Below are 27,711 nucleotides of genomic sequence, written 5' to 3' on the forward strand. Positions count from 1 at the left end.
GAAGCTTGTGTTGCCTCCGAAACGTCGTGATTTTATTGTTTTTTATTTTTTATTAATTTTAATTTCATTTTTTACCTACGTGACTTTACCTAAAGAACTAAGGCTATGAATCCTTGCAGTCACGAAAGATTCAAATCTAGGATGTAACGATTCACCGCTCCCACATCGGCTCGTTGAATGTGTCACGAAATCACGGCCGCCTTCCAATTAAATAACGATGTTTTGTTTTGTGTCCTATTTTCTTTTTTTCTCCTCATCTCTTCACTCCCGTTGGTATTGTTTTCTTTGCGTTTCGGTAGCCTCGATGTAAAAAATATGTAGATCATCTGAATATGGTTTGCAAAGGCAAAAGGTGAAGGTCCAGGCCCCGCAATTGGAGGGAGGGAGCTCCAGAAAAACCCCACTAACTCCCCCTCGACTCTGGACAGAACCCTTAGAAGCATTCGGGGAATACTCACAGTTTACCCCACCACACAGAACCTGACGACTGCCTTGTGGTGTATCCATTAAAATGGTGGGGGGGGGGGAGGGGGATTAAGAAAATAGTTCCATTGGTCCAACTTCCACTCCGGAAGAAACAACTGTTACACCACCACAGTCGTATCCGGATGGTTTATATAATATAACAGTTACAGCAAACGTAACTTCACACGCACTTATTGACATCTGTACACGATTTGTAAAAAAAACCAACAATAACAATACAGACAATGGTTAACCAATACTGCTAACCAACACAAAGGGCTTTCCAAAACCCAAGTTTCGACACGCTCATTTTACACACGTACACATTATAAACATTCAACACTATCACGCCTTCCTGTGCCCAAGTCCACTTCCATTTCTCAAGAGAAACACCTCGACCACCGCGGCCGCTGTTGCAGACGCGCTACGGAGCCGGCCAGACCTGCGGCAGCGCCGGCGAGTGCTCCTTGCTCCGCAAGCGCTTGCGGCTCGCCACAAAATTCCGGAGCTGCTCCAGGGCCTGCTGCCCCATCTCCATGATGTTGGCCCTCAGCGAGGCCTGCACGGCATTCTCCAGCGACGGGTCTTTGTCCACCAGCATCCTCACCACCGTGCAGAACGTCTCGCAGTCCTCCCGGTATGCCTACGAAAAGTGGACGCAGAACAAAGATGAGGACGCATGCTGGTCATCAGCATCGTCATCAGCCATGACGTCATCATCGTCATCAGCCATGATGTCATAATCGACGTCATAATAATCGTCATCAGCCATGACGTCGTCATCATCAGCCATAACGTCATAATCGTCATCAGCCATGATGTCATCAGACATGACGTCATCATCATCGTCACCGACCATGACGTCGTCATCGTCACCGGCCATGATGTCGTCATCATCATCGTCACCGGCCATGAAGTCATCATCGTCATCAGCCATGACGTCATCATCGTCATCAGCCATGACGTCATCATCGTCATCAGCCATGATGTCATCATCATGGTCAACAGCCATGACTAAACTAAACTATCCGAGAGCCAGGTGCGTACCTCCTGATTATAAGCTAATTCACACGGATTAGCGTGATCCTAATTGCTTGGCTCGCCTGGTTGGGGTTTGCGCTTCAAGAGGACCGACGATTGTCATCGATGATTCTCGTCGATGAATCGTCACTGGCCCGGCTTCTCGCTCTCATTCTTCCCCGGCAGTCTAAACTAAACATTTATTTTTATTTATCCAGCTAAGGCCCACTGTAACCTGGCCACAAATGATGGCTAAACGAAGTGGCTTATCACGTGGAAATTCACAGCAGCCAAATGGAAGAAGGGTCCCCCCCAAGCCGTCACTATCTCATGATCCTGCAATACGCCCGATTCAGATTTTTCTGACATGACCTGCTCACCACGTAGCACCTAAGAAGCCTCGGTCTACTGTTGGAAACGTGCAAGCGTAAAACTTTGCCTCCTGCACGCAGAAACCTATGGGGCCAGTGATAAATCTTTTTTTTATATGTGCCTCGATTTTATAGGTAGGACTACCTTTGTTTAATTTATATTGGAAAGTATTGCGATGTCCGCCTTAGTGGAGGCGAGTTTTTACTCAAAAAATTAATTGAATGAATTAAATGAATGACAGAAGACAAAGTGCCCCCCCATTTAACTCCCTGCACTAGGAGCCAACAACACTGACCCTGATGGCATATTTCTACTGACAGTAATAAATTCCCGTTTAACGCGTGGCGTTCACACTCGGCGTTTTCCCTTTAACGCGGGTCGTCTTTTATGGAACGTTTCCCGCTTAACGTGCACTGCGCTCGGGATAACGAGTGTGACGCGCGACAGACTATTCACTATAAGGCAGTCTCACATGTGATGGACTACTCACTATAATGAGAGTCTAGCGCATGTGACGGACTACTTTCTACGTGGTGTGGGCATTAGCAATGTTGTCCAGTGATGCTGGAGCTGGTATGTATGTCTGTATGTTGAACTTCTTTCGGATCATACGTGGCCAACCATACTCATCGGAGGTAATGTAGTACTGGCACTGTGTGGATGCGTGCTGTGTTACATGTCATGTCTTCCTCTTCCCCAGTCTGTGTTCCGGCACCTTTGTGCGTAGCATTATCCTCACCCCCTGATCTTTTTCACTCCCCATATCTCTCTCTTTCTCTCTCGCTCACACTTCGTTATATTTAAATAAATGACTGTCACACATGGCATACTTATGGAAACACTATATAAACACGACACGTTTAAAAAGAAACGTGTAAAACAGTGTCCTGTCGATTAAAAACAACGATAAAATTACGGGCTGGAACGGCACCCCCACCTTCACCGTTATCCCCTATGGAGAAACTACTCCCCGCTGAACGCAAATTTACTTGACACGGACATTGTCAGGAACACAACCCCTGCGTCAAGCGATGGCTTGCCGTACACTTGTGCATTGCGGTCATCGGTAACAAATCTCCCCTGCTGTGAGACGCGACGTACAAAACACACAATCTCTCTGACGAATAAAAGCCAGGATTTCAAGCTCCAATCGCCTACAAGCACAACAGATCTAGAGAACAAGACGAAGGCTCGCACTAAGTTGCCACAATAATCACATTCTTGGCTTGCCGACACCGGCGTCACACTTCTGAACAAAGTGGCCACATCTCTCCACGCCAACGTCTGATGACAAATGATCTGTCACGCCGCCTGCTGCTCCGATGTCAAGTCCATATCTCCAAACAGTTACACGTTTGAAGCATTACGCGCCTATGATCCGCTGCAAATGACGAACATCTCTAAGGAAGCTTTTGAGTGTAAAATAACACACCACCAGTTTCTCCCTTTCCATTCAGGGCAAAACATTTTAGCCTCTTCAGACTTTGCGTTTTATCACCGTTTTTCGAGCTGCATAGAACTGCACAAGTCAGACGATCATTAATCTCACCTATGGCAGTCACCAGACATCTGACGACCTTTAGATACAGACGGCGAAAACTTGCAAGGGTGTTCATGAAGCTATCATCAATCATTTATGAAATGATAATTTGAACTACGCGGTTGAAATGCTTCCAATGTATTCCTCAAATAGTTAACTTTTTTTGTTCGGCTGAAAATCTTCATAGCGAACCCTCAAACAGCGCGCGACAAAAATGCCACGAAACGTAACCGAGACGTTGGCGACCACAAGACTCTACAGATGTCGATGCAACATGTGTGTCGCCGATGACAAGGGTGGAATACGGAAGTTTAGAGGAATGAGATACAAATGTTCGTACCGCTAAGTAGTTTTGATGGCCTCTAGCTCAAACCGTTGTTTAATTTTACACAAAATACAGCAATTTGTGAATCCACTGCTGGATGATGGCATCCCAAAGCCGTGTCGGTCATGGGGTTGTTTTGTTCCTGTACTTGACCACACCAGTCGGCGCGGGTTTGAGAGGGGGGAGTGGGAGAGCCAGGACTGGTTCAGATCTCACTCGCCACCGACATTAGCCACAGTCGAGAGTCTATCTCGAGCCGCAAGATTTGCAGCGCAGTGTTGCGAACATCTGTGAGACTGCTCCCCCTGGCTGTCGAATTATAATTCTTTAATAATTGACGATGTATTTATTGACAATCTGTCGAGTTTGTTCTGGAGTCAAAGGCGTTCACACACACCCCCCCAGGCATCAACTTCATGATATTTACAAAGCCCACTTCGCTATATAGCTTTTTTTCCAGACGCGACCTTGCCACAAATGATAGCTCAACAAAGTGGCTTTTTTATATATAGCAGCCAAATACTCATAACGTACGTTCATTCTAAATGTGGAGGGAAAAACCGGAGGACCCGGAGAAAAATCCACGCAACCACGGGGAGAGAGACACGCACACTCCAAATACACAAGTGTCAGGGTTGGGTTCGAACCCACAACCACCTGTATAAAAGGCAAGGGAGTTAACATCTCGCCACCGTGCAGCACGTGCGACTCCAAATTTTCCTCTGCGTAGATGTTTAACACTGCCTTGCCCATCTCCCATCTAATTACGAGAACCAACGCATAACGCTCCCTTGCCGACGATCGTGCTGGGATGGTTTTTTTAAGTATTCAAACAGAACACAATCTCGAATCACTCCCGAGACATTGGCCGCACCAGTCGGCCACAAACGAGAGGAGCCTTGTTGGTCAAGAAAGAGATAGTTCTCATATTTAAATGTGACCGTTCAGCATAGGCAGTTGGTGTTTTAACGACTGTGCATTCACACCTCCAATTAGCATGGTTGGCTACGTACATAAAATTCAGCGGCAATACCTACAAAGCACATCTTTGTGAGAATATCTACTCAAAACACGGAAGGAAACAAATGCACAACCAAGGATATTCACCGATACAAATAATCCACACAAATGTGTGATTAAGAGCATGTATATGTGCGCACCCCCTTGTCAATTAACTGCTGGATTAGGGCCTCTCCAACCTCGTGCAGCTTGCACGTTGAACTCTGCTTCGCACCGCACGTAGTGAACCGTGCTAATCGGAGTGTGGGGTGCTAATCGGGAGGTTGTGGGGGTTAATGGACCCAACCTCACCATGGTGGTCGGTGCAGGTTGATGAAAGGTGGGCAGCGTAGGTGTGAGAGCAAAGGACAATTACGCCACAACGGTTTGCGGCACTGCCCTCTGCTGTCCGCCACTCAGCCCCCCGCAGCCTATAATGACTGTTATGCACACGGTGGTTGCCCATCCAAGCACTCTGCAGGCGCACGTCTGCTTACCGTCGGAGATTCAATGTGATCGGGCGCATTCCAGGTGATTTGGTCACAAGCCTCAAGTGCATACCTTCGTTGAAATTCTTTTAATGAAATGGTTCATTAAAAGCGGCCCTTGTTTGCGCAAGAATGCACTTCCTTTTCAAAAAGAGCAATTATTATTCGTGCATTAAAGACTTGTGGATTTTCATTAATTCGGAAACCGCGGCGGGGCTGTTTATCTTCCCAAGAACCAACACCGTTAGCAAAACAGAACCAGACACCACTCTCTCTCTCTCGCTCTCCTAATGTACCCAAAAAATATACAAACCAAGTCCGTACAAATAATCGGTACACAAAAATGACTCGTGTGCATTGTTCCCGTGACCAAAACCAACCCCCCCGCGCGCTACACCGTACACAGGGGGGCCTGGGATTCTGAGCAGATCGAATCGCCGCCGTGCATTCCAACCAGCGGCAGCCGCACACCCTCTCTTGAACCCTGGCGATGGGCAAGCTGTAATTAGGGTGGTTACACACACCGGCAACCATCCGCACCCACCCCCCCTCCCCGTCCCCCCCAAAATGTCCCTTGGCCCCACTTTCTAAACGGCAGCAGTCGGTCGTGCCAAGCGGATTTAGCCTCATTAAAAAAAGCCCCTCTCTGTCATCACCCACCGACCGTGGAAGTCCAACTAATTAGGCGACAGGGTGTTAATTTAGCGCTTAAACGGACCAGAAGAAAAAAATCTACCAACACGTACAGAACACCAGAAGGTGACCAAAGGCAAGGACACACAGACGCACACACGCACGCAAGCACACACACACACGCACACACACGCACGCCCAGAAAGTAAAACCGCCATCATTACGATCGCCATTAGCCATGTTTAGGATTTTCCAGAGCCCTATTAAAAAAAACGGGTCTTGTCAAGATCGAGAAAACCAAAATATCTCCGTTTTTCGAGAACCTATCATTAACGGTGAATTTCCCGAGATGGCCAACAATTTTATAGCGTTTCAGGTTTTTAACATGTCCCAGCGACAATTTACTGTACCTCAACGTTGTTTTTTTTGTACTTTTTTTCAGAGGGGAAAAAAAATCCGGTCAAAGGCAAGTCGTAACGGAGCCGTCGTTAAGTGCCTGATGTCAAACCGCAAAAAAAATTCGGGAATTTTTTTTTTTCACTCAAAAAAGCAGAGCTCTACCAAAGATGCCTTCCTTTCTCCTCCCCACGCTCGCCAGCAGCGTCTCGCAGGCTGAAAACGTCATTAGGAGAATGCAGCCGCAGAGGAACAGAGGTGCCGAGAGCAAGCCCTCACGCTTCTATTCTGTTGTCGGGGTTGAAAGATGAGGCCCACAGGGCCCGAGACGGTGCAGACCTGCACATCGTCTGCACCGACGCCAAACTTGACTCTTTCACCATTATAACGACTTAAACACAACTCTGTGTGACTAAAGTGGGTACACGACCGCGGCGAGTTTTCCCCTTTTAACCGTGGCTTTTCTCTTCACACATATGTATACACACAGCCCTTTGACCAAATCACCCAGGCATGCGTGCAAACCTCAACCTGAATACAAAGCAATCCCCACCGGAACACAAATCTATTTCGTCCAATGATCGTAAGACACGCAACACATTAAAAACAAAGAGATTACAATAACAGTTTTCCGTACAGTAGTGTGTGACCTATTATTTCGCAAGATAAGGAGGGTTGAACTTTGATAGTGCTGATATAGACGACTACTGAGGGGCTATAGATCGACAGTAGTCAATCGCTGTACAATACTTATATGCTCCCGTGTTCCTGCCTTCACCAACCCACAATGACCCGCCTGGTGAAGTACAGTCAAAATAACTCGCAACGACGCACGGCGCACGGCGAAGCCCTCATCCAGCCGTGGAATTGAACAAGCCGCACATGTAGGTGTGCATGCGATGTACATGACAAGACGGATTCAAACCCCACCCCTAAACAGCTGCAATCATTTTTGAAGCGGCATTCCTCCTTTAAGTGCACATTACACAACCGCGGAGGAAATAGCGTGCGTTTTTGCGTAATGCAGGTACACAAGAGGGGGCATTATTATTTCGCGGGCGGCTTCACCGACATCGCGACGGTCAAACCCGTTTGCAGACCGCAGAGGAGCCCACCTGCTCGATTTCACGCCTCTTCTTCAGCACCTCTTCGTCCACCGTGTCCAGGTGCTTCTCGCCCTCCGGCTCTTTCACACCTGTAAACGCACATGCACACGCGCACACACACACACATACAGCTCGAACAGGCTATTGGGGCAAGTCTGTTTTTTGTTTGCGTGCACCGATGAAGGCTGGGCACGGAGCATGAGGTGGCGGTGCGGGAAGCAACACGCTCGGCCGCCTTTTTCTCCAAAGTGATGACGTTTACACATGGCTCCAGGTACTCGTATAAGGCCGAGTCGACCTAGGGCAGACTCGAGACCAGTTAAAATATTCACAAATTATGTTACCAGACATCGAAACTCGCGTGGCTGAATGCGTAGCGCAGTTCGCCAAGCCACTGTGCCACCACTCTTTGTCAAGCGTGCGCGCGCGCACACACACACACCCAGGCAGACTTAATGTGTTACCCAAGTGAGAGCCCCCATTGAGACAAGTATCTATTGCAATGTGTGTGAACCTTCGGGTGTGGCCATTGAATGACAAAGCAGCAACTATCGCGGTGCAGAAAAAGTAACTGCATGGAGGCAAAAAAATTATAATTAAAGGATGTGATGAAAAATGTTATCCAGGCTCTATCCTTGTTAGCTTCCGATATCTGACGAAATGGAGCACGTATATGTGCTAAATCTAAAAAAATCCAATTTGTAAATATATATATTTTTAAACGATAATAGGCATGTCATCAACATTAGCAGCCACAATGTATCGACTGCTTGAGGAGGATTTACCCAAACCACCGCTCTCCCTCAAGGTCTCGTGATGCAACAATCCATCTTGCAGCTGTACGCGGTGGGTAGATGGTAACTACCTCGCCTGGTCTACAGGAGGTCATTCCTCACCCTCCCCTCTCCACCCAGCCCCACCCCTCCCATTTTTGGATGCACGACGGACGGACACAATAATCCCCTGTGGGCTGGTGTACTACTGCTATATATTTGGAGATTGCGTGTCTCTCTCTCATCATCATCATCACGGTGGCTAGAAGATGTTAACTACCTCGCCTGGTCTACAGGAGGTCGGGGCTTCGATCATGACCCTGACGCCTGCTGCTGTATATTTGGAGTTTGCGTGTCTCTCTGCCCATGGTCGTGTGGATTTTTCTCTGGCTCCTCCGGTTTTTCCCCTCCACATTTAGAATCAACGTGCGCTTGCAGTATTTGGCTTCTATAAATTTCCAAGTGATAAGCTCCTTCATTGGGCTTCCAATTGTGGCGAGGTTACTTCTGAAAAAGCGCTATAAATAGCTCGGTGGGCCTTACGTGGTAGAAGAAAACAAAGTGTCGTTTAGTAATGCAGGTGAACTAATTTCATTGTGCCATCTCCACAAAGACCTCTCCGGTGTGTTCTCTCCTTTGGCTGCCACTGTCATGAGTCTTGACCACTAGGACATGATCTCTTCCCGTGACGTGTCTCCTGCCGAAACCCTCGCTCTTTCCTTGACAATGCGATGTCTCCAACGAGCACATGTTCTCTCGTGAAAGTGTTCTCGTCTCTCAGACAATTGCAAGCATGCAACCTCTCTATGCTTCTTTGCGCGCCATTCAGCTTGTGTTCAATCTTCTTTTGTCAACATCTCTATATTTCCGATCATTGTCATAGCAGGTAATAAACTGTTATTCAAATGCATTGTGCCGACAGACGGAAGAAAGTTTTTTGCTTATTGTATACTGTCAATTTTTTGTATCCATTTCATAGCAGATAATAGCCATTATTGAAAACAATTATTTTACAGGCACAGTGCATGTATCACAAGCAAAATATATCAAACTTAACCCGTGAACCAACGCATCTTCAGAGGCCACGTTGACGCCACCGGCCACCGAATCTGTACTTTTAAGGTGAAACCAAAACTGCGCCACTCACTCTTAGCTGCAGCCTCCGCGTCTCCGATGCCGATGGGCGGAGAGGCCACGCTCGAGCCAACGGCGCCATCCGAAGGCCCCGCTACCGGTCCCACGGAGGCCTTCTCCAAACGTGCCGCCGCCGGCTCGTCAGAGGAAGTCGAAATCTCCGCCAAGCCGCCCCGACAAAGCGGCTTCCCTACGCCGCGCATAGCGGGAGAATTCGGGGAATCCTGTTGCTGCTGCTGCTGCTGCTCCTGGAGCGTCGACGACAGGAAGGGAATCCCTCCGCTCGCCGCCGCCAAATGCTTTCCGCAGTTCCATATCACCGGCTCCGGAGGAGCACCGCCCGCAGCGTCCGTGGCCGGCCTATCTTCGCACGACTTTCCAGCGACGCTGCTGTCGGCAAATTTGGCTCGTCCCTTGTCTTCGTCGCCCTTGGGGCCAAACTTCTGGAGAAAGGTAGCGCCGAACGCCTCCGTCGGGTGGTCCTTGGGCACACCGTTGGTGGGAAATGACAGGCCCACGCGGGCGTCCGCGCCGACCATCATGTCGGCGAGGTTCGTCATTTCCGTCCAATCGGACGGCTTGGGGGAAGCGTTCTTTACCGCCGCCACCGCCGCCTGTGTCACCGCTGAAGAGACGACCTCCTCGGCGGCCAGGCTCGAGTTGCTCTGTCCGCTTTGCGTTGGTGGCTGTGCGGCATCGAGCACCTGACACACACAGATGGCAAGGGGGGGAGGGGGAGAATTAGCGGCCAAGAGTTTACAAAAAACATGGGAGGTCTTTTGCAAAGAAAACCATCCAAAACCATAAAAATAACGTTCCAATGGCGATGATTAATAGTCTATAAAGCATCTATATGCAAGCAGATCTCAGAATACACTTTATAAAAGTAAATAATAACACATTGAGGTGAAAGGGGGGATCGGGGGTGGAGGTAAAACTATTTTAAATATTACCAGGTAAGGCCCACTGAGCTATATAGCTCTTTTTTATAAGCGTCCTGGCCACAAATGATATCTCAACGAAGTGGCTTATCGTGTGGAAATATATAGCAGCCAAATACTCGAAACGCGTGTTTCAAAACGAGGAGGGAAAACGGGAGGACCAGGAGAAAAATCCACGCGACCACGGGGAGAACATGCAAACTCCAAATATACAAGCGTCAGGGTCGGGATCAAAACCCACAACCTCCTCCATACCAGGCGAGGAAGTTAATATCTTGCCACTCAGGTGGGTAAAGGCAGAGCAATATGAAAGAGAGGAGAGCCAAACTGCAACGTGGACTGGCACCAACACCAAGTCTCAGGGACAGCAAAGGCAGCCAGGGAACCTCCTCATACAGGAATACAACCTTCTAACTTTGCTAATTCGTTCAGCGGGCAAGTGTGCTGAGCACAGATCTCAACCGGATCAAGTGCTGAAGTCGCCCTGTAAAAAATGTAAAAACCAGGGCTTGCACAAAAAAATATATTTTTAAATAGATACATAATGTGAATAAAAACACTCAGGGTAACAGCAAGCCTTTACTGACATAGGTGTAGAAATTATTTAAGAGTAAGTCAGCAAATATGCTTTCGAATAACTTTAGAAAACTAACTTTTCTCTCAATGCCCTGTTATTCTTAGTCATTAATCTATAAATATACCAGGCAGTGTTCTCTCTCAGTGGACGCGAGACGTATCAGACGTCAGCTCACCTTGGGGGAGGCCGACGGGCTGCGGAAACCAAGTTTAGTTTTCGGCGGTTCCGCAGATTTTCCTGAAGGAGAAAAAAAAAATCCACATTAATCACTCATTTCAAATTGGGAAAATGTGTGACATTCAAAACACACGGTTAAACTGTAACTCAAGCGTAGCCGCATGACATCGTGCGCCGATCGGGTGTGCTCCACAAATTCACTGCACGTTCTGGCAGACGAGAGGGGGACGGGGGGACAAGCTGAATTACTTCCCAGATGTTTTTTTTCTCTTCCCTTCTATACATTCAAGCACATTAATAATTCTCCAAATAATTAGATATATGGTCCAGGTTTCTCTGCAGATTGCACCCTGATAGAGTTTCCAGACCTCCCCGTGCCTTTCACCTTCATTATTTCCGAGCCACGGAGTGAAACTGTCTGGAGGTAAATAAAACGAATGGCGAGGAACTCCAGCTGAGCGTCGGACCTTTCTCGAACAAAAGCTCCAAGCGACCGGCCGGGCATCCGGCTCTCACTATAAAACCAGCTGGTAACGACATTCTTCATTCCCGAGCCCGCCTCATCCCTCCCGCAGGTGATGGCAATAAATCAGGGACATCGGCAAATTCTGCAGAAGAAAAGGGGGAGCTTTGACGTCCTGTGTGGCTTTTGTTCCAGACATTTACTGTCAGCCGTGTTTTGTAATTGGAGAGGAGAGCCACAATAAAGTTAAGAGGATGGCAAAAAAAAAGAGGCTAAAGGAAATCAATTTTTTTTTCTTCGAGCAAAGCAATGTTGATAAACGCCTACAAAAGTCGGGGCTAAGGTTAAACTTTAGGGTCAACGACGATGCATTCTCATTAAAGTGGTGTCACCTATCAGCCATCAGCAGCACTTTGTTCCCATCGACCTCCAGAGTCTCATGGAACTTGGTTGCCAACAGAACAGGACTCCAATCTTTCACTCAAAACGTAAGTTAAATTATCTTTGCGGTTTTTAACTATTACTGATATTTTTCAATTTACATTTTCCAAAGTATGCCCACTATCACTGGGCCATAAATCTAAGTGCAAATAAAAAAAGGCCAACATGTCAGTGATACATTTTTACGTTGATTAATGCGCTCATGCATACGTTGCATGAAAAATGTGAACTCACTTCGAGCAGCAACACGGATCACAGATGTGAATTCCATCTTAACCCTCCGCCTGCCGCTTCATTATCCGTCCATCGACACACCGAAAGACGATCTCCCTTCAAACCTCGGGTTTTTTTTTAAAGTTAGCAGCTAAGCCTAAACATTTGTCAATGATGCATGTGAAAATAAAAAAAGGACAAAAACTACTGACGAAAACCTGGAATTCGACGTACAGCACGTCGCCGTAAATCAAGAACTGTTTTATAAATAACCCTCCGGGTTCAACACTCCGGTGAGCAGCTTCTAAGACGGGGGTCTGCTCCCGTAACCCACCGAGGGCACGTGCACCTCACCGCCAAAACTGCCACCTGGACACTCGCTCGCCCGGTCGTGGTCGCACCAAGTAGAGCAAACGGTTCGTGCCAGTCACATGACAATCGGTCGATTCATCACTCAAAATTAAAGTTATCAATTACGATAACCGCAAAGCAAAAAATTAAACTATTAAAAACATTAAATCTGGGTTTTCCACACAGATCTAAGGATCTAAAAATGAAAAAACCCAGGCCGCGTCTTTTGTGTCTGGCCGAGCATGCCATGCAGGGACTGAATGTTGGTGCACACAACGGCTGCTGCTAACCAATCACGCTGGAACACGCCGTGCAGTTTGAACGTTCGCACGTGCCGAGCAGACCGAAGGTTACTAACATCTTCCCGGTTTCAACTATCGATTCGGAATTGATTATCAATTAAAAAAAAAGATTACAAAAAAATCTATATTTTGTATCATTCAAAATAATAATTAAAATACCATGTATTAATATAACATTTACTATGTTGAACAACCCTACTCAAAATCAATTCTTATGGTCACGACTTGTATCGGGCCCATGTGTCCAAATTATTTTGATTGGACACACTGCATGTAATTGGTTCAGGAAATCACCACATCCCCCAAAGGTTTTAAATTCACAATTGAAAATAATTAATTCTGAAATAAGTGCTTTCAAATTGTAACAATTAATTGAATCACTGGCAGGTTGAGTTGGAGGGGGGAGGAATTATTACTCATTATTACACGCCTACTGAAAATTATGATGCCAAATATTAACCCAGGAAAGCCTCCTTTGAGTCTCAAGATCTTTCGGGATAATCCTGCATTGGGATATTTGATCAATGCAATTTCCGATGGGGGGACAAATGAATACATTCTCACTTTGCCTAAAAATGTGAGTAACCCTATCATCACTGAGAAGGCAAGTACCAAATAGACACACACCACCACAACCACCCCACCACACCTTTGCTCTGCCTGGTGACCGTGTGCGGCTTCGATGAGACACCCACAGCATGGCCCGCGGCTGGCAACGTCGACCTGTACGCCTTGGGATGCGCCAACAGAGGACTCCTCCTTCTCTTGGGTTCCGGCCTGGCAGCCTTCGATCTCCCGGGTGCATTGTCCCATTCCGTGAAACTCGGGCGGCCCTGTAAGTACGGCGGCGGCAAAACAGACCGCCTGTCGCCAGCGATGCTGCGGCCCCCGGGCAGCAGCGGGGGCAACCGCTCCCGCTCGTAACTGCGGCCACTCGTCCACCTCTCGGGCCCCGGCTCGTACGAGTCGTTGTTCGGCGAGAAGCTGCGGCGAAGGTCATTGCCACGCTCGTAGGGGGAGAAGCTGCGGTCCCGCACACCAACTCCGTCGTCGCCACTGCCGCCGCGAGCCGTGTTGCGCACGGTGCGAGCGTCGAAGGGCATCGCACTGGACGGCGTGTTGTCGGCCCAGGGCCTGCCACGAGGCATTTGGTGGCGGTAGTGGTCTTGCTCACTGCGGTAAACGAGGTTACAATGGAAAGACGAGATTTGCCTGTGTTAAGTAAATCGTCGTCATCAGATACGATTAATAACACTGCCGGATGAAGGCCTTCCCAAGACGTCGCTGTATTTCATGGTCCACCCAATGTGCATGGAAGGTCAAATTCAAATGTTAATTGCATTCAAATGTTTATGGTCACATTCAAATTTTACTACATCGCTCAGTCTCTACGGTTGATGTCCTATCAAGGGTTTTTCCTCATTTGACTGCCGCTGTCATCTCAACCACTGGGCATCATCGTTGGCCAAGACGTGTCTTTCTTCAAGGCCAGTGACTTTACGTTGAATAGTAAATATATCTCTAACTTGCATACATTTTCGAATCCATGTGTTGCTCGTTTTGTCTCTCAGTGCAATTCACAAATAGCTACTCAATTTAATGTTGTTAATTTTCATTCAATACATCAGCTCACGAACATAAATATGATGTCTTGTATATGCAGTAATCAAAATAACAATGTTTACATAAAGTTTCTACTTATAACCAATTATAAATGGAAAATACCATAAACATTAACTTTAACCACATTAACACACATTTGATAAGGTTTCTGTTAGAAAATAAACATCGAACATCAGTGAGGGTTCACCTTGCGAATGAAATATCTGTTTTAAATAACAAATATAATTACCAACTTAAGGTTGCGACAAAACCCACCAGCTTTTTTGGTGCCATCAATCCCAAAACACGGCACAGTAGTTTAAAAACCATAGCCCGGCTTAGCGCTCCGAATGCAAATAACTGCATCTTGACCACAACGTACTGTAAATATTGGTACAGATTTAGCAGTGATCCCTTTAAAATGTCGCCGAACCAGCCACGGCAGGTTTCAGCTGCGAAAACCCAAGGCAAACATTGTCTTTCAGCGGGGTGCTCCAGGTCACTGCCACATCTCCCACTTCTGCAGAGCATTCCTCAAATTCTTTGGACATCTTGGAGACCCCCGCCACCGTTGACAGCAGGGCAGGAGGGTGGAAAAAAGAGAAGCAGAAGAAGAAGAAAAAAACCGAGAGAAAAAGTGGCAGACGGGCTAAAGCTGCTGTCAGTGGTGCATAAGAAACACCGCGGAGATGTGGGTGGCAGATTTGGGGAAGACAAAAAAAAGCTGCGTTTTAACCGCCACTGAAAAATAAATCCCTGGACGTGGTGCCTAAGCCGCTGCAGTTTGTTAAGCATGGCGAGACAGACTCCGAGCTAAAACACAAACGACAAGGGAAAGTCAACGAAAGGACTTCATATACCAGTTGAGCGCACTGTGAGAAAAAAAAGGGAACTTAAGCAGTCTGTCCCTATGACCAAATCACCAGGAATGCACGTGATCTCATCAGCTTTCAAAAGCTAAGCAAGTTTTGAGCCTGGAAAGCACTTGGATACGTGACCGCCGTGCGTGACGTGTTATTGTAGCCTGCGGAGCTGCAGGGTGGGCAGCAAAATCCATCGCTGTGCCGTATTTGTAAAGCTACGACATCAGTGCTCTCCGCCTTCATCAACCAGCACTGACCAGCGTGACGGTCGGTCAAACAACCCCCATAACCCGCATGGCATGGGGGAGGGCCCTCATCCAGCAGTCACTTGACAACAGGGCTGTACGTGTACAGCGTGTCATTGTCAAACAAAGTTGAACAGCCGCGGCTCTTTCTGCAACATTCTTTGTTCGAGCGCGAATTCTACACCGTACCCTTGGCACAGCCGTTTGGGAACGAGGGACGCCCAGGAATAGCTGCTACACAGTACCCAGGAAATGCTTTACACCGTAATCCCATGAAAGAAACATTTCCCTGACTAACAACCAAAGGAAACTGTACAGTTTTTTTTAATCCAACAACTCACTCCACTGTCCAGCCGTGCACCCGCGACAGCGAAACGCTGACTGCAACGTGCATGTTGTATACGTCCCTGTATTACCAAAAAAAAATATCACACAAGGCCACTCTTTACGATAAAACTATTTTAAGTAAAAACAAAAAAGGGGTTCTATACCTAGTGTAAGGTTAATCAACAACTACGCAACCCAAATTAAATTTGCAGGGCTAAGGCCAGAACGGGAGGCCAGAAAGCTAGAGCCAAGGCAATTAAGCTAATTTCAGCGTGTTTACGTCTGCTTAAATCCAACAGTCCCGGCTTGTATCGTAGGTCCAATCTTTGCGCGCCATACTACCGTAATGCCCTTCAACCGGGGGGGGGGGGGGGGCAAAAGGTCAGTTGTAATCTGCTGAACAAAGTGAGGAATTCACACAACCCCCAAAAATCGCCTGGACGGAAAAAAAATTCTTGAAAAGGCAATAACAAAATGGGGGATAAAAAGGAGCCTATTCATACTGGGCCCCAGAAAATTTTAGGTGGCGGTGAAGGTGTGGGTAAGGTGTTGGATTCACATCCCAAGCTCAGTGAATGCGGTCTGTGGTCTCTACGACCGAGCAGACAGACCTTACAGAGGTCACAAGCAGTGACATTACGTCGAGTGTGACTAGCCCAGGACTTCACACGAAGCATTGCGCCTTGACTGACATTTTCGAATGGGGACATTTTAGTCCTAGCAAATGCAAATTAATGAATGCTGCTTTGATAATTTGACAGCGAGTAATCCTGTGAATTGTAGGACTTAAAATTGGCATCCAATGATTTTATTGTTAAATAAATGTCAAAGTTGGCTCGTAAAAAAAAGTGTACTTCAACAGTCCAGCATGTTCATGACCCTTAAAATTCTACTTATAGAGTTAGTATCTCGGCTAACGTTTTTAATCCGTTCCACGAAAACGAATGTTCACCGAAATAACTGTTAATCAAATATAGGAATTACTTGTTAAAAGCTTTAACCCATTCCAAAACAATCAGAAGTTGACCTTTTTGACCCTAGAAAACATAGTTTATAACATTTAAACACTCAAGATTCATACACATTATAAGAACATATCGAAAAGGGTTCATATTAATGGCAACATAGTTAAACAATGAATAGAGAGCGTGAAAAAATTCTTACCTAATCACATTTTTGATCTCAGTTTCTCTTCTTAAACTTTTCGAACCGCCCCTTGCTTGCCTTAAAGTCTTCAAACAATGAACCAGAGGATTGCGGTGCTTTGCGTTTTAGGTTTTCAAAGATCAATCTCGCCCTCACAAATGGTGAAGCTATCTACAGACTCACCGCGCATTTCCGTATCCCGAATCCAAATCCTTAGCAGTCTCTCCATTTCTACAATGATTTCCCTACCGTTGAACATCCTGGTCGAGGAATCCGTCACATTGGCAGCTTTTTGTCCGTATTTTGCAAAATTGTAAAAATGGTCGATTGGGTCAAGCCTAACTCACTCATGAGTACACTGATTATGCTTATCAATAATTATAATAAATAATCATGCTTATCAATAATTTCCTGCTTTGTTTTAAGAAAAATTACTTTCCTCCTCCTCTATTCCTTTTGCAAATTCACTTGAGGTGCCATTGCAAACACTAAGAATTCACTTATAAGTTGAAAAATAAGTAAAAATCACTGCGTCTGCAAGAGAGCCGTTTACACTGCCCAAACAGAAAACAATGTAAACAAAGCCAGTCGAGATCTAAACGCTCATCAATGTGTGTCCCTGATTGGCTGAGGCATGCTTAGCCCACTCACGAGCGCTGAGATTGGCCGAAATTAGCGCCAGCGTGCATAACGTAAACGGACCGTTCATCAAAATATTAACGTCAGTCGAAACCATGGGGGGGGGGGGGAGGTCCTATCGTAGGCGAAACGTTCACCGAAAAACCATTAACCGATGTCACTGTTGACCGAGGGACTACTGTGCACGCAAAGATGCACTTGTACTGCTATTAAGTTCATCAGCGGCAGCCTTGATCAATCCACTGCTGGATGAAGGTCTCCCTGAGCGGCAGCAATCGCTGCAATGTAACGATCCGTCAAGCACCTGCACACAAGCTGATATAATTGCTCCACCTCCATGTATAATGCCCTCACAGGTTTCTTTCCATCACTCAGTTTCTGGGTCTCGATGTATAAGAAAATTATAGATGAAACACATTTGATAAAAGCGTATATGACATTTATTGCACACCTACTTGTAACATCTCGATCCAGTGTATCTGAGTACGCTACGTATCAAAACGCAAAATATGAAGATACCGTTATTCGCAAATTCGGTCTCATGGTTCGGAAGATAAAATGGAATGATACACAAAAAACATATTCAATTGTGCAAAAAAAAACCCTTTGAGAATATTAACAACAAAACGTTCAAATGTGTATTTCAAAACGTGGCAATTAATCAAAACAGTTTGAGCGGAATGACTAAATAAATAAATCCCAGCATGCCCACCCAACGCTTGTCATCATTACTCAGGGTTTGTTGCAGAGAGGTTCCTCTAATTAACTTAAACAAATGTACCGTTAATGTTTGTTTTAAAATAATAAATACATTAAGTAAATCTATTAAACATCGGCCTTGGAATGTAAGTGGATTGAGTCAGTGTTTACAATGAAGTGTTTTAGCTCATACGCTTGTTTTTGTTACATTTTATTGGTATCATTTAGTTTCAACGACCTCAGTATTTGTGCAAAAGATTATACGTCGCAAAATTACTTACGACATACTGAGGAACGTTTAGAAATTGCTACTTAATGCATGAGAATCAAAGTCTGCACCATGCCCCGTCTGTTATGTGCGTCTGCCACCTAGTGACGAATCGTGTTAGAACAAAACATTGCCATTGGGAAGCTACAAAACATTAAACGTCATTCACAATAAAATCATCATCAAAGCATTACGATTCATATAATTTTCAACATTCACGTCTGGCCAGAGCAAACCGATCAGGTGGCAAAGCGGTACGACGAGCAGATCGCCGCCATCGAAGGGTTGTGAGTTCAAACCCTGGTAGGGGGATTGACTCAGGCCATCAGCCTTGAATGGGTCGATATACTGGGCATGACTTTCTGGGGAACGTAAACAGTGGTTGCCCTGTAGATAAGGTGGCACCCCCCCACCCACCCATGCAAAGATGGAATTTCCACTACTGGCTCAGAGCTGTAAACAAGAGATGGGCACCACCTCATTCCGCGGTTAAATAACTTTTACTTCGTTATTTAATGAAAATAAGAGTGACAATGCAAATGCGATGATATGCATGAAACAGCACAGGTGGGTGAAACAGCACAGATAAAACAGTACAGACGAGACAGTCGGTACAGAGAGAGGTAGCAGAGACAAAGACAGTGCAAAGAAGAGTTTCCCAAACTCCAGTCCCACGTGACGCGGCAAGCAGTTAACGCTGCCGCTTCAAATTAAGCTTGAGATCTGTGTGTGCACGTGTGTTCCGCGTCTGCGTGTACACGTGTGTTCTGCTTCTGCGTGTACACGCGTGTTCCACGAGACGCGGGTAGCGCGTTGTCGTGTGGGATGTGTTTAATAATTATCGAGCGTGTGCGCAGTGGAACTTGTTTATTTCTATTTGAATTGGAGTAAATTGGTAAATGCAGAAAGATGTAGCATGGCAGGTTGCGAAGACTGGCATTTGGGAAACCATGGTATAAAGAAAACAATCCAGATGAGGCAGTACAAACAAAATAGATTTGTTTATTGAATCCAATCATGACTCTAAATTGTGGAAATTCAGACTCCCGGTGAAGGGAAGGGTGAATTGTTACATACCTGTCAATTTAAAGCGACACATTTTTTTGGTGGAGGCTCAACCGGGAACAACACGGCGAGCTGGCAGCCCCATCCCTGAGTCAACCGTGCCCCCTTTTATTTCAGGAGGAATCTGACGAGCTACAAATCTATTTTCAAAGATCGTTAGAGGTCTGCCAACACAATGAGTGGCCTGCCCTACCGCTCTGACCCCACCAACTCTTCTGCCAACCCTGCCCACTATCCAGATAGCCCTGCCACCACTTCAGAACCCAAGACTCCCCCCCCCCCCCAGCCAAGCCGGCATGTTTGGTAGCTTTATGGTAACATTTTCACTCACCTGTATTCTGGCGCGCGACTTGCTGAACGTCTGTCCCACTGTCGGTGGACGTCCCGATCTTCTTCGTACTAAAGATTAAAACAAATCAAACGGCAACTATTAATTAAAAAAGTGTGTCGTACATAAATGCTCAAAACACGTGCAGTCGTGACTAAACAGACATGACATGCATGAGAGGAATATTTATGAAATTTCTTTAAAAATATTACCCTGTAGCAGAATGAGGAACTAATGTACGTGCTTGTACGCTAACAAAGGTTACAAGAGAGTGTACCTTGCAAAGAAGATAATACATCTCAATAGGTTCACACCTTGATAAAGAGCAATGAACTAAAATTATTTACGCAAAAAATTATCACCAAAGCTGAAATGTGGTGCTAGACACTTGCTTGCTGCCTAGTAACAACATTATAAGTGGTCACTTTCCAGAACAAAGACATTAAATAACAAGAGAGGCACGCAAGACAGCTTTGGTCATTTCTCCCGCTGCTCTTAGAACCTCTGATAAGTCGCTTGACATGCTCGGGTGCTGAGTCCGTGATTTTCCCAAACCTGTCACCATCAGTCTGAGCCACAGTGGCCTTGCCAGACCAGTTTCATATAAACCTTAGATTTGTAGATGTGTGAAATAAAGCAGATCGAGGTAGAGATACATATATAGAACTCCAAACAAATATATAAGCATCTCCCTGCGAAATAAACCACTAATTATCTGCAGCCCATCCCCAAAAGAGTTTCCAGGCTGTCGAACTTGGTAAGTCAACAATGCAGGTAGAGAGAGGAGTCTGCTTAGGGGGAGCGGTAGCGTAACAGTTAGTGCGCTGCACTACTAATCCGACAACCCGAGTTCGATTTCCACTCACGGCCAACACGAGTGACGATTATGTATGTATGTTGAACTTCTTTCGCACTGTATGTAGCCAACCGTGCTAATCGGAGGTGCGGGACCAGTCCTGGACATCTCTAGGTCGACTCAGCCTTAAAATTAGAACCCAGTGTGGTGTGTAAACATCACCACTAGGGAGACAAAGGCGGTCAGGCGTGGTGCTGACCACCCACCCCCTCGCATACCGTGCCAGCCTTCATAGGTGCTAGCTAACAGCACTTGCCCCAACAGTCTGTTAAGGTTATAGAGGGGGGGGGGATCTTTATCTTTGCTTAGGGTTAGGTTGGGTATCATGGTACACACAGACACATACCCATTCTTTGGGTGACCTACGCCGCTCCATGCCTCGATCATGATAGATCGGTACGTCATCAGGGTTGTCCAGCCAACGAGGCTCCTGGTCCATCTAGAGGCGTGAAAAAATGGAACACACGCACACATTATTGAGAAAGCGCTGCTTTAGGGGCCCATATAAAACAACCAAAGCACAACAGAACATGGCAGTGGTCACGTGTTTTTATTCTTTCCTTTCAAATTCAAATTAATATTAACACAATAAAATAAATAGATCTATTTATCCCAATTCCTGATGTTTTTTTTATAATTACTTCCAACAAACATGTTTTAACCATGTTTAATTACAGATAAGCTTTATGCTGGTCTCTTGTACCACTCAAAACATAAAACTGTGAGTAAAATCCCACCGAACCGGAACATCTATAACATTTCTATATTCTATAAAATGAACTAAAATTAAATAACGCTGACACACTGTAAAAAAATGCACAGGTGTAGAAAAAAAAACAGTTAAGTAATCCTTGACTCTGGTAACTCTTGACTATAATCTGTATCAGCTCTTGTCAACGGCCACATCTGAATCATCGTACCGCATGCCTGTCAACCCCTTATCAGTGCCCTGTACAAGAATACGGGGTAAATCGTATGAGTTGACAGGTATCTCACCGGCATTCGTAAAATATACCAATCACTTTATTGTTTGGGAGGGGGGGGCTTATAACAAAATCTTAAATGAGATCTGTAAACGCTCCAGGATTGTACTTACAAATGTTGACTTCTCTCTGTAGCTGTGGTGATCCATTGGCATCATCCTCTTGTTGCTATGTGGATGCCACGCCACTGTTGGTTACAAACACATGTGCGCACACAATTTATAATTGAACGTTTTACCAATGTGTTTTATAAACAGCGACGGCAGCTTGGTGCATAGCGCGCTGCGCTATGAACTCAATTCCTGAGATTAACTTCCCAGCCACAGCTAACATCAGTAGAGAACGATACCGGATCTGGTGAGCAGCACCCACACCTAGTCAACCCACGCTGGCTCGCGTCGTAAAGTATGGTCAAACAACTTCCATTACAGCCACGGAGAGGCCTTCATCCAGGGCTGGATTGATAAAGGCCTGTACATATTCTTGGTTCTTTCGGTAAAGTCACGTAGAAGGAAACAATAAAATAATAAAAAAATATAAAACAATAAAATTTGAAAAAAACGCCACTTTTTTCAAATTTTCTTGTTGTGGTTTTCACACCTGATGATTGCTTGTGTTGCAATCGAAGCGTCGTGAGATTGTTATTGTTTTATATGTTTTATTATTTTATTGTTCCCCTTCTACGTGACTTTACCGAAAAAACCAAGAATATGAACACCTGCATTCAAGAAAGCTTTACATCAAAAAAGGCCCGTACATTATATATACCTTGTGTTTATGAATTTTAGGAAATGTCAAAAGGCAACAAGTGTTTGAGTGTAACATAAAATAAAAAGGCTAATCAGACCACAAGTGTGGACAATAACGTTTGTCTTAATCACAGTCGCTGAACACAAGCACAAAGCGGCCAGCAATAACTGTTTAACGGTGTAATATATATGTTTCTTGAATATAGGGAGGTTGTGAGAACTCGGCAAAATATGTCAGCCACCGTGTTCACTGTATCCTAAGATAAATAGAAAATAAAACAAATGACAGTCAACACAATTTTCTGACGACCAATTTGTCAAAGGATACTTTACAAACACGTGTAAAACCCAGTGGGATTGCTTGCTTTTAAAAGGATTGAGCAATGTCAAAACACCACAGTCAAACAATGAGGACATCTGATAATCAAAGAATAGATGTATTTCACAGACAGGTGGGCTAGATTTTTTTCCTTTCCATTATTTAGATGATGTATGAACAGTAACTCACCGCCTAATTAAACCAATTCAAGAAGGCACACAAAATATTGGCAAACATTACAAGGACTTTAGTTCAAACCGACATTTACATTGCTTTGTTGTAGAGTCAATTCAAACTACAAAGCATTTATCGAGCAAACATTTTAAAAAAATCTATAGAATTGGTGGCAGCTTTGTTACAATTTGCTCGTAGTTTTATTCACTAGAAATTCTAGCTTCTCAGCACTTTGTGCCTCGCCCATCGCCCCACTTGTGTCCCCCCACCCCTGCACATGTGTGCAGATACTATTGACACTATTGTATGTAGGGTTTGTAGGCATATATTCCTACAAAATACATTTCTTTTTTTTTGGGGGGGGGGGGAGGGAATATTTGGGGGGAGTCAACCATTTTTGAAAAGATGTTGGATCAACTTTTTACCCCCACATCTCAGGGCGGGGGGGGGGGTTCACTTTCTATCACGTTTTGATTCAGGCCTTCTAAAAGGCTCTCATCATTTAGTTGACAAACGGAACGCTTGGCTTTTATAATAGATTGGTGCTTTTATTTATATAAGTGACTCTCAAATGCAAAAGTTGTAAAAACGTGTATATACTGTATAGTATAGTAAATACAAATCATTACACGGACATATCCATGTACACGAACCAACGCCAGTGTAGCTTTGTTAACAATGACTGCAAAGTCGCTCAATGGGGACTTGAAATAGTGTTTTTGTACAATAATAATGACAATGATAATTACGCAAAGCAATTTGGATTCACATGACAAATCTGAAGGCAAATTCAAGTCAAGACGCTGTACAGAAATCGTAAAATTTACACAACGGGAACAACAACAAAAAAAGCCGGGCAACATACATGGGAAAATTGTCGGCCAAAATACCCTCTTACAAAACTGGGCCCCCTCTCAACCCTTTTCACTCCACGGCAGCCACTTTCGAGCTTGCTCGACCTTCGAGACACGGGGCTCTCTGCAGCTCCCTCTTGCAAGAGGCATCTCTGCCAGTGCAGGGGTACACAGGTGCCGTGTCGACTGAATTTGTTTTCGTTTCGCACTTTTTTATTCCGATTGTGCTCCCGATGTCATGCGATGAGACCAATTTTTTTTTTAAACCCATTCAAAACTCTGCCAGAGAAGTGGTTGAGACGCTTCGTGTCTGAGAATTACCCCTCCAGAGCAGATATCGGAGGTATCTCTCAGAGGCTTTTTTAAGTGACCTGATCAACACATTTAGTATGGGGGGCAGAGCAGTGTTTCCTCACAAGAGTCGGAGAATATTGTTTGAATCATCAAGAGCTCACAGAAAAGGAGCGGTTGCGTAGTGGTTAGTGAACTGTGCGCTATGAATCCGGCTACTTGAGTTTGGGCACCACGGTGGCGAGATGTTAACTAACTCGCCTTGTATGCAAGAGGTCGTGGGTTCGATCTCGACCCTGACGCCTGCTGTATATTTGTAGTTTGCGTGTCTCTCTCACACACACACAAACCGCAGTCTACAGTACACACACTACACAGTACACTACACACCAGTCTACAGTACACACACTACACAGTACACTACACACCAGTCTACAGTACACACACTACACAGTACACTACACACCACAGTCTACAGTACACACACTACACAGTACACTACACACCAGTCTACAGTACACACACTACACAGTACACTACACACCAGTCTACAGTACACACACTACACAGTACACTACACCAGTCGACAGTACACACACTACACAGTACACTACACACCACAGTCTACAGTACACACACTACACAGTACACTACACACCACAGTCTACAGTACACACACTACACACCACAGTCTACAGTACACACTCTACACAGTACACTACACACCAGTCTACAGTACACACACTACACAGTACACTACACACCACCGTCTACAGTACACACACTACACAGTACACTACACACCACAGTCTACAGTACACACACTACACAGTACACTACACACCACCGTCTACAGTACACACACTACACAGTACACTACACACCAGTCTACAGTACGCACACTACACAGTACACTACACACCACAGTCTACAGTACACACACTACACAGTACACTACACACCAGTCTACAGTACACACACTACACAGTACACTACACACCACAGTCTACAGTACACACACTACACAGTACACTACACACCAGTCTACAGTACACACACTACACAGTACACTACACACCACAGTCTACAGTACACACACTACACAGTACACTACACACCAGTCTACAGTACGCACACTACACAGTACACTACACCACAGTCTACAGTACGCACACTACACAGTACACTACACACCACAGTCTACAGTACACACACTACACAGTACACTACACACCAGTCTACAGTACGCACACTACACAGTACACTACACACCACAGTCTACAGTACACACACTACACAGTACACTACACACCAGTCTACAGTACACACACTACACAGTACACTACACACCAGTCTACAGTACACACACTACACAGTACACTACACACCAGTCTACAGTACACACACTACACAGTACACTACACACCAGTCTACAGTACACACACTACACAGTACACTACACACCAGTCTACAGTACACACACTACACAGTACACTACACACCAGTCTACAGTACACACACTACACAGTACACTACACACCAGTCTACAGTACACACACTACACAGTACACTACACACCAGTCTACAGTACACACACTACACAGTACACTACACACCAGTCTACAGTACACACACTACACAGTACACCACACACCAGTCTACAGTACACACACTACACAGTACACTACACACCAGTCTACAGTACACACACTACACAGTACACTACACACCAGTCTACAGTACACACACTACACAGTACACTACACACCAGTCTACAGTACACACACTACACAGTACACTACACACCAGTCTACAGTACACACACTACACAGTACACCACACACCACAGTCTACAGTACACATACTACACAGTACACTACACACCAGTCTACAGTACACACACTACACAGTACACTACACACCAGTCTACACTACACACACTAAACTACACACACTAAACTACACACCGCAGTCTACAATACAGTACACACTCGGCTCAAGTCTGCAATAAAGTACATACAACTCGTCTACAAAAACATTACACACTACAGTCTACCTTAGTTTACAATACAATGCACACACACACACTAAACTGTATAGTAAAACACTACATTGGTGTCTACAACAAAGTACACACCGACACTACGTTCACATCTAGGATAAAGTACATACACTCACCTACAAATACATTACACACTACACTCTCTACATTCGTCTACAATACTCTAAACTTCATAGTTTTGCCCTGTCTTTGCCAAAATAGGGTAGACACTTATTCTTATTTTTTATACTTTGAAACTGGCAAAAACGGTAACACTACCGTAACCTCCAATCGTGCAAACAGCAATAAAAATACAACGAATGCAATCACAAAAACCTCGACGCGAGATTATTTCTTCACGATTGTAAAATTTTCACTTGTAAAAATGTTTTAACATATTTTTTTTAACCCCCCCCCCCTACATTGTGTATAAACACCGTAGGCCTAGGTTAGTAGGCAAGGCGCTGGCTGCTAGGCCTCACCTGCCTTAGCCCAGCGCCGGGAACATCGCAACGAGCAAAGGGCGCGAAGTTTCGCGACGTTTTGCTTGCAACGAGTGCGCCAGTGCGAGCGTGAACCCGCGATCGCCTCCTACGAGTTGTGTATCATCCACAATCGCCCACGAAAGGGATACAATTTGTTGGTGTTTTACACTCGGGGGTTGTGCACTTCGCGGCGTGAGGCTTTGCGGCGGCGGGGATGGGGGGGGGGAAGAGACACAGATTCGACACTCGTGGCAATGAACACGACGCTCACTTACTTGCTAGTCGTGTTAAACTCTTTCGCCTCCGTTGTTACCCCCCCACCCCCCTCTCTCTCACTCTCTCTCCTCTCTCGACTTGGACAGCGAAATTCGCTCCGTTAAAGGGGTGCCCACCGCAACTCCCCTTGGCTCGGGCCGTGCGTCATGACGTCACCGGACGCTCGTCTACGTCATCACGCCCTCGCGCACGTCATCACGCCCTCGCGTACGTCATCACGCCCTCGTGCACGTCACCACGCCCTCAACTACGTCACCACGCGTTCGCGTACGTCACCACGCCCTCGCGCACGTCACCACGCCCTCGCCTACGTCACCACGCCCTCGACACATCACCACGCCCTCGCGTACGTCACCACGCCCTCGCCTACGTCACCACGCCCTCCGCACGTAACCACGCCCTCTGTAAATCACCACGCCCTGATTAGGTCATCGCGTTTTTGACGCCCAATTTGAATGTCAATTGGCGTGTGATGGTGGTGACGACGCTGATGATGACATCATTTGATGATCAGAATAATTAACTGCAGAAGAAATCCGATGAGCCATTAAGCTCTTTTGTTTCCACAGATGTCCAGTAAGGGCGGGTAGGAGCGCTACAAATAAAACTAAACCATCTCGATCCTATGCCAGGCAAAGCCCACTGTAGTACCGTATTAACTTATTTTTCAGAAGCCACCTGGTCACAAATGATAGCTCAACAAAGTGAATTTTTTTGCACGTGGATATTTATAGCAGCAAAATAATCGAAACAATCTCGACGTATGTGTTTTTTTATGCGAAGGG

At 45.7% G+C, this 27,711-nt stretch overlaps 1 protein-coding gene across 4 annotated transcripts; it reads right to left on the reverse strand.

The window, feature by feature from the left end:
- On the reverse strand, window positions 1-27,099 carry PPHLN1 (periphilin 1). 4 transcript variants are annotated; one of them, XM_078871429.1, is made up of 11 exons: window positions 27,000-27,099; window positions 26,926-26,947; window positions 21,851-21,924; window positions 21,101-21,193; window positions 19,902-19,969; window positions 17,994-18,026; window positions 13,366-13,889; window positions 10,945-11,006; window positions 9,265-9,955; window positions 7,354-7,433; window positions 1-1,108 (listed from the first exon to the last, which is right to left on the reverse strand). In XM_078871429.1, coding segments are annotated over exons 2-11 (1,845 nt in total). In that variant the 5' UTR covers window positions 26,927-26,947; window positions 27,000-27,099; the 3' UTR covers window positions 1-889. The 4 variants fall into 4 exon arrangements, with proteins under 4 accessions (XP_078727555.1, XP_078727556.1, XP_078727557.1 ...); XM_078871430.1 differs by having other exon boundaries at window positions 26,993-27,099; XM_078871431.1 differs by lacking the exon at window positions 17,994-18,026 and having other exon boundaries at window positions 2-1,108; window positions 26,926-27,099.
- Window positions 27,100-27,711: the final 612 nt, after the last annotated feature.

Source organism: Lampetra fluviatilis, chromosome 32, assembly GCF_964198595.1.
Source record: "Lampetra fluviatilis chromosome 32, kcLamFluv1.1, whole genome shotgun sequence".
NCBI lineage: Eukaryota > Metazoa > Chordata > Hyperoartia > Petromyzontiformes > Petromyzontidae > Lampetra > Lampetra fluviatilis.